The sequence below is a fragment of the Dreissena polymorpha genome, chromosome 10 (genome assembly GCF_020536995.1).
Source record: "Dreissena polymorpha isolate Duluth1 chromosome 10, UMN_Dpol_1.0, whole genome shotgun sequence".
NCBI classification, from domain to species: Eukaryota; Metazoa; Mollusca; class Bivalvia; order Myida; family Dreissenidae; genus Dreissena; species Dreissena polymorpha.
This window is the reverse complement of record NC_068364.1, coordinates 53,780,947-53,795,286: the sequence shown is the minus strand read 5'-3', so window position 1 is coordinate 53,795,286 and position 14,340 is coordinate 53,780,947. Positions and strand designations below refer to the sequence as shown.

General features: G+C 37.6%; 3 protein-coding genes across 3 annotated transcripts in view; all 3 read right to left on the bottom strand.

Moving 5' to 3' along the window:
- Positions 1-6,579, bottom strand: part of LOC127849125 (putative nuclease HARBI1) — an 11,737-nt gene extending 5,158 nt beyond the window's left edge. Inside the window, exons 1-3 of the mRNA XM_052381847.1 lie at positions 6,403-6,579; positions 5,970-6,099; positions 3,156-3,236 (exon numbers count right to left, since the gene is read on the bottom strand). Coding sequence (XP_052237807.1) covers positions 3,156-3,236; positions 5,970-6,099; positions 6,403-6,579 — 388 coding nt within the window. The remainder of the gene's footprint in view (positions 1-3,155; positions 3,237-5,969; positions 6,100-6,402) is intronic.
- Positions 6,580-6,941: 362 nt separating this feature from the next.
- On the bottom strand, positions 6,942-7,796 carry LOC127849124 (uncharacterized). Its single transcript, XM_052381846.1, has one exon. The coding sequence runs from the start codon at positions 7,794-7,796 to the stop codon at positions 6,942-6,944; it is 855 nt and encodes a 284-aa protein (XP_052237806.1).
- A 1,650-nt stretch (positions 7,797-9,446) lies between these two features.
- Positions 9,447-11,150, bottom strand: LOC127849123 (uncharacterized). The gene is made up of 3 exons (XM_052381845.1): positions 11,051-11,150; positions 10,423-10,616; positions 9,447-9,914 (listed from the first exon to the last, which is right to left on the bottom strand). The coding sequence occupies exons 1-3, from the start codon at positions 11,148-11,150 to the stop codon at positions 9,447-9,449; spliced, it is 762 nt and encodes a 253-aa protein (XP_052237805.1).
- Positions 11,151-14,340: the final 3,190 nt, after the last annotated feature.

The window sequence follows — 14,340 nt, the reverse complement described above, 5'->3', positions numbered from 1 at the left end:
AGTTTGGATGAAAACTGTGACCTTTATTGTCTACACAAGATTTTCCAATTATTTGACCTAGTGACCTAGGTTTTGACCCGAGATGACCCAATTACAATCCCAACTCAGATTTGATCAGGATAAACATTCTGACCAAATTTAAAAATAGATTGGATGATAACTGTGACCTCTATTGTCTCCACAATGTTACTCTATGATTTGACCTTGTGACCTACTTCTGACCCCAGATGACCCAAATACAACCTCTATCTAGATTTTATCAAGATAAACATTCTGACCAAATTTCATAAAGATTGGATGAAAACTGTGACCTTTATTGTCTACACAAGGTTTTCCTATTATTTGACCTAGTGACCTAGATTTTGACCCCAGATGACACAAATACAATCCCAACCCAGATTTTATCAAGATAAATATTGTGACCAAATTTCATAAAGATTGGATGAAAACTGTGACCTCTATTGTCTATACAAGGTTTTTCTATTATTTGACCTAGTGACCTAGTTTTTGACCCTAGTTAACCCAAATACAATCCCAACCCAGATTTCATCAAGATAAACATTGTGACCAAATTTCATAAAGATTGGATGAAAACTGTGATCTCTACTGTCTACCCAAACAAATTGTTGACGCACACACGCACGCACACACGCACGCACAACCGACGCCGGACATCACACGGTCACATAAGCTAACCATGTCACTACGTAACAGAGGTCAATCTCAAAACATTACTCCGGCACAAAAATCCCAACATAATAACACAAAATGAATAGCAAGCTTTACAAATATTGTATACTTTATAATTTAATTTATAATCTCACATTGTTACGCCAGCATAACAAAGTTTAAATCATTTCGACTCAAAGCAATTTGCTTGCATTCAAATTTGCTTCTCATCTCTAATTTACAGTCTTTAACTCAACATGTTACATTGGTATAAAAAATCACAGCAATTGGCTTGCTTTTTTACAAATTTCCTATCATTTCTAATACTCAAAACATAACACCTTCATTGTAACATTCCCCAAAGTGAATAGTTGGCTTTACTTCTCCGCTATAATTTATAATTTACTAACGTCGAACATACACTGTTATTTCAAAACAGATTTCATACATTTCAACACAAAATGGCTCGCATTACAAGTTTCGTTTTTATTTCTATTGGAAGAAGTCAAACACGCGCTGTTATGCTAGCATAACAAATTTCAGACATTTCAACTTATAGTGAAACGCTCGCCTAACACATTTCCTAATAAATCTAATTTACACAGGTGAAACTAAAAATGTTACACTAGCAGATCATAATTACAAATGAATATCACATTACTAAATTACTATATTTTCTGATTAACAGATTCAAACTCAAAAGGTTATGCCAGCATAACAAAAAATGAATCGCCTTATTGTATAATACTAATTTCCTATTATTTCAAATGTTCTGAAGTCATGAGCCTCAAAATACCATGCAATGTGTGAGTAACAAAATGCCCAAAATTTCAACTGAAAGTGAATCCTTGCATAACAAAATTGTATTATTCATTTCAGACGTCATACTAAAAAGTTTAACCAGAGCAAAAAGTGAATCGCAGCTTTTACAAATTTGCCCATCTTGTATAATGTACACAAATAATACTCATACTGCTATGTGGGCAGAACTTAGAGTAAATCATGTGCATTACAAATTTGCTATCACATTCAATACACAGAATCAACACTAAATTACAAACATTTCACTAAATATTGCACATTTTTTTTGCATTACTTATTTCATAAATGAATATCAACAAGGGACAAAATTGTCAAAAAACCAGGATTTCACAAAAAAAAAAAAATTATAACTAGAGCTTTGTCATGAGGCGTATACCCCGTTACCCCCACATGCTGCATTGACACAGAATATTTTGCATGCTGTCTTCACAAAACAAGAGAAGCTAATTTATTGCGATTTTTAAGAATTATTATGCCATTATTATTTATAGCCATTTTGACCTTTGAACTCTTGAATTCTTTCAAATGACACGCCGTCCAATGACTGTGAACAAAATTAATGTACAGAGTCATTATAAAATCTCACAATGAATGACAAAGTAATCGCCCAGACAAGCTCATTTATGGCCATTTTTTAGTTTTAAACTGAAAGTGTGACCTTCGAGATAAGGACGTAATTCTTTCGCATGACACACCGTCCAATGATTGTGAACAAATGTGCCAGATGTTTTTAAACTCTCACAATTGACGATATAGTTATGACCCAGACAAGCTCATTTATGGCCATTTTTGACCTTTGAACTCAAAGTGTGACCTTGTAGATATTGGCGTAATTTTTCCCGCGACACACCGTCAAATGACTGTTAACAAATGTGCCAAATGGTTTTGAAATCTCAAAATGAACGACATAGTTATAGCCCGGACAAGCTCATTTAAGGCCAGTTTTGACATTCGAACTCAAAGTGTGACCTTGACCTTGGAGATTTCGACTTAATTCTTTCGCGCGACACACCGTCGAACAATGGTGTACAAATCTGCTAAATGATTTTAAAATCTCACAATGAACGACATAGTTATGGCCCGGACAAGTTTGTTCCGTCCGCTCGCCAGCTCGCCGACATATGCAGATCTAATAACCAGTTTTTTCCTTCGGAAAACCTGGTTAAAAAGTTAGCTAGTCGTACAAATATTCAATCATCTATTACATGTATTTGCAATATACAGATGCTCAGATAAAATCTAAAACCAATCAAATACAAAAAGTGCAAACTTAAACTTTAAATATAATAGGACAAAATAGATCAAGCTGGTAAAATTGACAGATATAAAATATCAAACCACTATTTATAAAAAAACAATACAAAAAGTCCACAGTACAAAAATATCTACTCCACCAAATGAAATGCACTTTGTTGTTAGAATCATAACATGTCTGCAGGGGCAAGTGGCATGGAAGGCCTAACCAGTCGAATATCACTTTGCCAACAAAGGTGATCCACGTCTGCTTTATCTGAAGAACAGTATTATGTTGCCACCCCATCATCGATGCTGTAGCTGTAAACATCAGTGAATATAAGTTCTCTTTAATGGTGGACAGCTTGCTATGTCCTCTTCTGAGCAGACATTTAAGAACTTCCCTGGTGTGGATTATTCCTAAGCTAAACTTGCAGTGTCATCTTCTGTCGCCACCATCTCGACATCACCATCGTCAGAAAGATCTATGTTGTTCTTATCAACAGCAGACTCTGTTGACAATAGAAGCAATAATAGGATATATTACTTAAAGACATAAGTATAAGTTTCTTTGAATGTATACAAATCATGCACATTAATAATCTTCGTGCACAATTTTACAATTTAGCCATAATTATACAAAATCCTACATTTTATTACCATTTTATTTTCCAGCTAAACCAGTTTACATGTACCTTCACTTTAATCTGTGTTGTTAGGAAGCTGTCAAGAGTGGCAAAGCTTTCAACAAAACAATCATTCATCACTTTAAAAAGTAAGGAACATTATAATCAACACACATTGACATACTTAGTCAATTACCTATCTTAGCAAAAAGGATTAGAAGGAAATTATCTGTAAAAGCACACTGGAATGGTCAACAACATACTATTTAAGAACTCGTCCCAAAACGGCATATAGTAAACTGAACTTGCAGAACAGGAAGTCAGAACTGCAATATAAATGCAATTAGTTAGGATATTAAATTCAAAACTTAAACAGTTGGCAAAATAAGCATTGGTTGTACAAACAAGAGATGTGTTTGTCAGAAACACAACGCCCCCTAGTGCGCAGCTTTGAAGCCCTTAAATTGAACTTTGACCTTGAACGATGACCTTGACCTTTAGCCACTCAAAATGTACGGCTCCATGAGATACACATGCATGCCAAATATCAAGTTGCTATATTTAATATTGAAAACGTTATGACCAAACTTGAACGAAGGTAACAGTTTTAGGAATAAAAAATACAATGATATTTGACCTTTGACCTTGAAGGATGACCTTGACTTTGACTTTTCACCACTCAAAATGTGCAGCTCTATGAGATACACATGCATGCCAAATATGAAGTTGCTATCTTTAATATTGTAAAAGTTACACAACTTTAACCAATGTACTGTCTTAATCGGGTAAAAGAATAACTTCTCAATGCGTTTTCTTGAATCTGTATTCTTTCCAGTGAAATTGTCGTCGACGCAGCGTCCGGTGAAATGTCTACTTGAAAACGTTGAAAACGTTGAAAACGTTGAAAACGATTGACTGAAATAAACAAAACAATCTTTCAGTCCTAGAAATTCTAAATATTGCAATACATGTACCAAGTACATGTTCAAGAAGATTGGACATATGACAATGTAATCAATAAATGATAGGCAATATTTTGTTTTGGTTTTAGGTGTAATCTGTTGCTGCTTGCTAAATAATCACAAAGTTCTTTGAATAAGTTGCATTTTGTATAAGGGAGGCAACTACTACAAACATTGTCTCATTTCCAAACATCGGTTATCTATCTTGATTAAAGTCAACCATAATAATATATTTCTTTCAATAATCCAATGTGGTGACTATTCACTAGAATCGTATCAAAGAGACGACTCTAGAAAGTGAAACAACATGTGACTTTTTGTATTAAAGAAAGCATTACATATACAATGTTAAGAAATCATTGTATCTAGCAAATGATAAACAGGGCTTTGCACATTTTTTACCAATGCAAAATTATACATATATACATATAAAACAGCTTTAAAATGCGTTTTAAATCAACAATGCCAACTGCCGTTTCTTAGCACTTATTTAACCCTAAGTTGTCATATTTCCACTAAGAACAATTTGCCATCGATTAAAGGGAGATAATCCAACATCTTGCATTATTGTAATTTCTACGATTGAACGTAAAAACAGTAATTTAGCTACATAAATTTGTGCAGAATTCTTTATTTATGTTTATCAAATATGTATTATACCACCCGTACGCTATGACAAGCGTCTATTAAATAAAATGGACTTAACAATCATTATTCGTACACAAGTGGCCATGCCTTAGCAAAACGCTCGCTCAAAATACAAGTTTACCAAGCGAATCAGATGCTGACAGCCTTTATTATGGTAGCGAATCGATTAACGGATACATAACGCACTATATGGGTACTTACAGAATTTGATTAGCTCTTTTAAGACAGCACAAGACAGGAAAAAACGTCTAGAGCATTTCGATCTTTCCTTTGTTATTGTTACCATATTTGTAAAACCGGGAACCAAGACCTATACTCGTGCCGCTTCCAATCAGATTCCAAAAAATATTCGCGGGATGCAATCGCCACTTGTACCTTCGTACCTATAACAGGCGCATCAGGTAATTTTGGCGCTTACATACCAGCCCCTAATTTTGAGATAAAGCAAGTTATATCAAAATTTACTTAATGAGACAAAATTACAAAGTGTTTACTTAACTAAATTTAGCCCCATATTCCTTTAAACTGTCAACACTGAAGTGCAACTCAAATACAAATAAACACAGTAAATTAAACACTATGTATATAAATCAACATCGAACTAGTCATTTACAACCACAACTTGATGATAATGTACCACAGCTGTATGGCTGTCTTCTCTCTTCGTGTTTCCATTTCGAGATGAAGGCTCTGAGTGTAGCGAATTGAACTTTTTTAACACTATTCACAACTCAAACTAGATTGGTGCCACTATTAGTCTTTAGCCGAGTTGCCAAGGTCTAACAAAACTATAAATTATTCAAAGAAAGCATTTCGGTTTATAATTACTTTGAAATTCTTTAACTCTCATCTAAATTTAATTAAAAACATTTTCACCAATCTACTCTGAGCTTCCACTATTATCACTTTTCGCGTCAGTATTCATTTATTCTGCTTCTAAGATAACACATGTCTATTGGCCGTGTTAACTTATTCGTTGCCGTTTTCACTTTGACCTGTCGAACAGCACCCGAGCGTTCGGGCAAAGTTTCATCTAGTATCCCCATTGGCCATGAATTTCTGGGTGCCGTGCTGTCAACGATAAGCACAACGTCTCCAACTTGCAAGTTTCTTCTTCTCTCATGCCCTTTCTGACGTTCCTGCAACAGGGGTAGATACTCGCGAATCCAGCGCTGCCAGAACAGGTTCGCCATAAACTGGACCTGCCGCCAGCGTCTTCTGCAGTAATTGTCATTTTTGCAGAAGAGTCCAAGTGGTAATTTCGGGTTACGTTTCAAGAGCAATAGGTGATTAGGTGTCAGAGCTTCCGGGTCGTCAAACCTGTCAGAAACTCTTGAAATAGGTCTATCGTTTAATATTGCTTCTATCTCACACAATACTGTTTGTAGCCCTTCGTCGGCTTAGACCTGCTCCCTGATTGTACTGTTCATAGCAGACCTTACTGATCGTATCAAACGTTCCCACGCGCCTCCATGATGCGAGCCTGCAGGTGGATTGAATTTCCAGTCTATGTTTTTGGTCAGCATAGCGTCACTTATCTGGTTATAGTTCCACTCCTGTACTGCCTGACACAGTTCACGCTCTGCAACCACAAAGTTTGTACCATTTTCAGATCGCATTATTTTCACTTGACCGCGACGGGCAATAAAGCGATGCAAAGCGTTATAAAAGAGTCTGTATCAAGTGAGTAAGCGACTTCGATGTGTACGGCGCGGCTCGCGAGACATGTAAATATGGCACCATAACCTTTAACACGACTGCGTTTCAATTTGACCTCGAAAGGTCCAAAATAGTCTATACCTACTCTAGTAAACGGTGGTTCATTCGGAGTTACCGGTCTTCTGGTAAATCGGCCATTTTCTGTTCACCTACACGCGATTTGCACTTGCGACATGTTACACATTTTCTGAGCAGTTTTCTAATTGCCGGTGGCGCGTTATCTACCCACTATTGTTGTCGTAGTGTGTTTAAGATGTGGTTTCTACCGGCATGCACGAGATCTTCGTGAACTTGACGCAAAACTAATATCGTTAAATGCTGTCCATTTTGGAAGGATGGCCGGATGTTTCTGTTCTGCGGGCATGCTTGATTTGTTGCGGCGTCCACCAACCCGCAAAACATTGTTTTCTAAAGTTAGGTCCAGCTTTCTGATGTAGCTGTCTCTTTTCACATGAGTATGATCCCTTTTAAGGTCTTCTATCTCCTTATTGAAAGTCTGTCTTTGCACATAGGAGACAACAACGATCTCAGTTTTCTTTAAATCACTCGGTGTGATTTTGTTGAGGTTTTCGTCCTTCAGTGTAGGAGAAATTTTCCTGCCAGCACGTCTGCGCAACTCGTCTCTTATCTTCAGAATCCAGGCGATGCTCCTTTTCAATTTGTACCAGGAAGAGTAATGGTTTATCAGTTGCTCGATACAGTCTGAACGTGATATATCAGCGACAGAGCCCACGTCACTACTTTCTTGCTTTGTGTCGGTACAAATCGCTACTATGGCCTTAGCTTCTGGATCATCTGCATCGATCCTACCAACGTCCTCCGGTGTAGAAGGCCATTTGTCTTCATTCTGAAGCAGAAATGATGGCGCTTCAATCCATCCATTTTTCCACTGTCTTTGGTCAACAGGCAAACCTCTGGAGGCGACGTCTGCCAGGTTCAGTTTGGTGTTGACGTAGCGCCATTCATAAGGTTTGGACCCCTCATGAATAACGCTTAAACGATTTGCCACAAACGTATGGAACCTTGATGTGAAGTTTCTTATATATCTCAGCACTGACATACTGTCTGTCCAGAATGTTGTTTTGTTGATATCCATATCCAGCTCGCGTTTCAACATTTTGTCTGCTCGCACTGCCACTGTTGCTGCAGTTAACTCTTACCTATGAATTGTTACCTTTTTTCGGTGGCGCAACGCGTGATTTGCCCATAACAAATTCGCAATGTACATTTCCGCTTAAATTGACCATACGCAAGTATGAAACTATTCCATAACCTTTTTCACTAGCGTCAGCGAAATGATGCAGCTCTGATGAGGTCACTATTCCAAATCCTGAAGGTATGAAGCATCTGTCTACCTCGAAGTTATGCAGCTCGTTTATTTCTTGAAGCCAACGACACCATTTTTCGTCGTATTTTTCGGGAATGGCTTCATCCCAAGAAATTTGAAGCTGACAAAGTTGTTGTAACAATGATTTTGCGTTGAGGACCATAGGTGCTAGTAACCCTAGGGGATCGTAGATGCTGCTGACTGTGGACAAAATTCCTCTACGTGTATGTGGATGATCCTTAACGTCGACAGTGAAGCTGAAAACATCTGAGTCTGGGTTCCAGATCACGCCTAGAGTTCTCTCTAAGGGCAACTGGTCAGAGTCAAGGTCGAGGTTCTTTACTACGGCTGCCCTTTCCTGTAATGGAATGGACTGTATAACCCTTCTGCTGTTGCTTACCCATTTCGATATGTGGAACCCTCCTCCTTTGAGGACCGCTTGCAAATCTTTAACCAGTGATATCGCCTGATCTTCTGTTTTTACGGATTTTAGGCAATCGTCCACTACATGTTCCTCAGCACAGTGTTAACAACCTCATCATTGAACTTTCCTCTCGCTTCTTCCGCGGTTTGCCGCAGAGCATAATTGGCACAGCTTGGAGATGATGCCGATCCAAACAAATGCACGACCATTTGAAACTCCACTGGTTTTGCACTTGTGTCGCCCTCTGGCCACCAAAGGAACCTCTTGAAATTTCTGTCGCTAGGGGAAACATGGACTTGGTAGAACATACTTTCTATGTCCCCCATAACTGCGACTTCATCCTGTCTAAATCTGGTTAAGGTGCCGACTAGTGTATTCGTCAAGTTTGGTCCTTGCAAAAGCTGGTCATTCAGGGATGTCCCTCCGTAACGTGCAGCGCAGTCAAACACTAATCGGATTTTGTTTTTCTTTGGGTGGAATACACCATGGTGAGGCAGGTACCAGACCTTACCATCTTCAGGCGTGTCGTCCGGTGAAACCCTATGAGCGTACCCCTTTTCAATGACCTTGTTCATGAAATCGTTGTACGCTTCTCGAAATCGTGCATCTTTATCAAAGCGCTTTAACAGCATGGTAAGCCTTTGCTCTGCTTGTTGTTTGTTGTTTGTCATAGCTACGCATTGGTGTTTAAATTGCAAATTTACAAAGAAGTGGCCATTCTGCTTGTGCGACTGTTTCATGAATTCCATAAACTGACAATCTTCTTTAGAATTTTCGAGTTTATCGTCAATATTTCTTTCGGGAAAGTCTGTATTGAAGTGGTCTCTAACCTGCTCTTCTAATGACGCAGATCCTCTGATGAACTGTGCCTGTGCGAAACTTTCTGTGTCTTCTCCAGAGACTTTTAGTGGTCCGTTAACAACCCAACCAAAGATGGTCTTTATTGCGAAAGGACCACCGTCTTTACTAGCAATAATGTCTCATGGTTCCATTGCCTTGGGTACGTTTACCCCTATTTACAGGTCCACTTCACTGCTTATCCTTTCGAGCTCTAAGTCTCTCAGGTGAGGCCATCCGGTGACATCTTCCTCACTAGGGACATCTGCTCTTGATAATGGCAGAGACGGCTGAGTAAATACCGGTGGGAACTCTATTGTGTGCCCTCCATCCAGGGAGCTGATCTCCAAGCCCCTTACCTCTCTAGTGGTTTGTTTCTGCTTATTTTCGAGAGTAGATAGGGTCAGAATGGTCTTCTTTCCCTCGATTCCAAGTAAATGCAGCACTCGGTCTGAACAAAACGTGGCAGTGCTACCCGAATCCAAGAAGGCGTATGTCTCTACAAACTTGTCACTGCTTTTAGCCTTTACTCTTACTGGCACGATTGGCAACGCGGTGCCAGCCCCCGTACGCGCTGCATATATTTGACCTGTTTTTGCAGCCATTGTTGCATTGGCTTCATTTGAGTGTACTACTTCCATACGTGGCTGCACGTGAAGGATGGTGGGATGTAGCCTTTTGCAAATGTTACATGTTAGTTTCCCTTTACATTCATGTTTCCTATGGCCCGTTTTAAGGCAGCTGAAGCACAAACGCTTTGTTTAAAAAAAATGTATCTATCTTTAAGAAGATTCAAAGTGATATTTTACAGTCACACAGGTTGTTATGCCCTGCACAAAATAAGCATGGATAACATGTAGTAGCAGAGCTATTTTCCTTATTGTCACTAACTTTTGTTGCCATGGTTCGCCGCGATTTGGGCACTTGTTTGTCTTTAACGTTTGCGGATTTAGTTGACTTGCTCATGAGCATTTCTTTCCCATACACGGGGTCATTTGCCTTTTTGGCCTATTTTCTTACAAAGGTCACTAACATTTCGTATTTTATGGTTTGACCCTTTCCTTTTTGTTTATACACAAGGTTTCGCCATCTGTCGTGTAGATAGAAAGGCAATTTTTGTAAAATTGCTCTTAAATTTTCGGAGAATTCTAGTACTCTCCCTGCGTCAACATCCTCAACCGCGAATTGGCATTCTCGAAGAAATATGGCAAATTCATCAAGTGACTTTGGATTGTCTGCCTTGATGATGGACCAATCTAGCGCCTTTTTGATGTACGTCTGGGCGATGACGTCAGCGTCGCCATATCTCTCTTCGAACTCTTTGAAGGCTGCCTTGTAACCAGTTTCCGCTTTCAAATTAGAATATCCTGTTACAATTGTGTGTGCTTCTCCTGTAGTAAATTGAAGCAGATAATTGAGCCTCTCGTCGTAGGAATCTGTGTTGTTGCTGACTCTTGATTGAAATTGTCCTTTAAATCTTGTGTACTCAGATGCTGAGCCTGAGAATTTATTTTTTTTGTCCGCACGTGGCTTACTAAGTTCACGCGCCACACTTATTCCAAATGATTCTTGAGTTTTGTCAATTTTTATTGTGCTTACATCGGGAATTTGTGATTTTGTTACAAAGGCACTATCCTCTAGAATACTTTTTTCCAAGTAATCCAAAATTCGTGATTTAGCGTCACTAATATTAATCTCAGTTTGTGTTTCAAGTACTTCTTATTTCAGTTTCAGGCGCAGTTTTTCTTCTGCTATGGTCCTTTTCTGTTTGAAGGCTTCTTGCCTGGCGAGTAACTCTGCCTTTCTCTGGTCTTCTTTGACCCTTTCAATTGATACGTGCCTTGACACATCTGTCTTGACACTGCTTCGCACAGATTTTCCATCGCTTTTGGTGCCTGTGCGGCCCTGTTATTGTTCCATGAACAACTGCTCTACAGCACGCTTCGTAGTCAAGAAGTCCACAGATTGCCTTTCAAATAGTTCGTGATCATGTTTGGTTGTTTCTAAGTCAAGCAGTCCTTGTACTTTTTCGTGAACTGACAATAATTGTTCATAAGCACTTAGCCAAATTGTGTATCTTGATTTCACCGCTTCAGGGTTTGGTTCATATTTTAGAGTGTCACAATTAAATGCCTTCTTTCTTTGCCTATGACATCTAGTTCGTTTGTTAGGCCCTTTTCGGTCAACGTTCTTTGACGAGGTTCTGGATTGTCATCAGCTCGAGACATGGCGTAGAAATGTCAAGTGAATTTTTCAATGAAATTCAAATTCTTCAATTATTGTACTGTCTTAATCGGTTAAAAGAGTAACTTCTCAATGCGTTTTCTTGAATCTTTATTCTTTCCTGTAAATTGTTCACGACGCAGCGTCCGGTGAAATGTCTACTTGAAAACGTTGAAAACGTTGAAAACGATTGACTGAAATAAACAAAACAATCTTTCAGTCCTAGAAATTCTCAATTTTGAAATACATGAAACAAGTACATGTTTAAGAAGATTGGACATGTGACAATGTAATCAATAAATGATAGGCGATATTTTGTTTTGGTTTTAGTTGAAATATGTTGCTGCTTGCTAAATACTCACACAGTTCCTATATATATATTTCTCTCAATAATCCAATGTGGTGACTATTCACTAGAATCGTATCAAAGTGACGACTCTAGAAAGTGACACAACATGTGACTCTTTGTTTTAAAGAAAGCATTACATAAACAATGTTAAGAAATCATTGTATGTAGCAAATGATAAACAGGGCTTTGCACATTTTTACCAATGCAAAATTATACATATATACATATAAAACAGCTTTAAAATGCGTTTTAAATCAACAATGCCAACTACCGTTTCTTAGCACTTATTTAACCCTAAGTTGTCATATTTCCACTAAGAACGATTTGCCATCGATCAAAGGGAGATAATCCAACATCTTGCATTATTGTAATTTCTACGATTGAACGTAAAAACAGTAATTTAGCTACATAAATGTGTGCAGAATTCTTTATCAAATATGTATTATACCATCTGTACGCTATGACAAGCGTCTATTAAATGAAATGGACTAAACAATCATTATTCGTACACGAGTGGCCATGCCTTAGCAAAACGCCCGCTCAAAATACAAGTTTACCAAGCGAATCAGATGCTGACAGCTTTTATAATGGTAGCAAATCGATTAACGGATACATAACGCACTCTATGGGTACTTACAGAATTTGATTAGCTCTTTTAAGACAGCACACGACAGGAAAAAAACGTCTAGAAACTTTCGATCTTTCCTTTGTTATTGTTACCATATTTGTAAAACCGGGAACCAAGACTTCTACTCGTGCCGCTTCCAATCAGATTATAAGAAATATTCGCGGGATTCAATCGCCACTTGTACCTTCGTACCTATTACAGGCGCTTACAACCAAGGTTAAAGTGTTGTGACACACATATACAATGACTGACAGAATGACAGACAGACAGACAGGCAAAAAACAATATACCCCGGATCTTTCAATCCAGGGGGCATAAAAATGTAATCAATATGTAAAATCACTTATCGTAACAGGTAATTCAAACATTTCCTATTTTATTGTAATTCTAAAAAGAGTATTATATCATTTGGACCTTATATTTAGCCAATATTTTTTTTTAAAGATGCTGACTGTTAAGTATCAGATTTCCTTTTTTTAATAGACTGAATGATTAATCTACGCAAATATTTCTTAAAGTGTGTCAAGACACATTAAATTCAATTTGGCAAGAGATTCATACAAGGGTACTTACAGTTAAAATAAACACAATGAAATACTCACATAGCAATTTAACAAACATTTCTATATGCTTGTATTTTGAATGTAAAATAGTTTAATGTTTTACCAAAGATGAACCACTCTTTTAAGAATGGCAAACAGGTATCCTTTCCTTCATTCATTTAGTTTTCCATGTTCAGAAGAAAACAACTTGTTCCAACTTCAACCTGAAAAATGCCCAAGCACACATATTGTTACGAAATCTCCGTGCATACATTTCTTAAAAACATAACAGTTTGACAAAAATAGTATTGATGTAAAATGTTGAGTTGTGTTAACCTAGTGGTTGCCATGCTGAATATAACATTAATATTGTTGTACCGGTATGTTACTTAGTTAACATAAATAACCCTTGTATCAGTGTCATAAAGATGATAAAAAACATTTTTGCAATGTTGTAATATTTCGGTACCTGGGCGAGCATACCATGTTGTATTTATTATTGAAATCCTGATGTATATGTGGCCAATTTATGTGCTTGTATACAAAATAATCAATACATTCATTATTTAAACCAAATACATTTCATCATTTGAACCATTTAACACTTCAATGTAGAGGTTTTACTGGGTCAAAAAAGCTGCTGCCACTATATTTGTTTGCCTGAAATAAGTTTGAGCCGATGTTTTGACAATAACAATAATAATTAATATTAATCCTTACCTCTCAGAAGAAATTTTTGTAAAATTTCCCGAATCAAATTTTTTCCTGAATGGCAGCCTTTAGACGTTATCCTATGCATGCAACCTAAAATTAACAATGACGTTTCAACATTTTTATGTTGAAATTTGAGACAGTGTAAATATTCGACATCTGTTCGACATCGTCATCAACTGCGGTTACATCAAATATTATGATGAGCAAACCATTGGGTTACTGAAACCTAAGCGATATGGACACTTTTATTTGACAACATTACGACAGTTTTCCAATAAGGTGGATAGAGCGTACAAAAGAATAACAAAGTCAATAAAGAGCAATTATTTCTTGCTTTTATAGTACCAGTTGCATCAATTTGTGCTTTAGACAGGTAAACGTTGATAAGTTTTTGCATAATCAGTGTTCCTTAGCCCTTGGAGTGGTGATCAAATTGTGCACATAAGAACAATATACGGTGCATTGCAACTCTCAGTAACCCTTTGGGTTATAAAGCTGTAGCTAAAGAAACTTCAGCGTACAGTTTATACAGTATTGGCATACTTGTACGCTGAAGCCAACCCCGTATCAAAAGTCAACCAGAGTCGTAACATATTTATGTCACGCTATAAATCAAA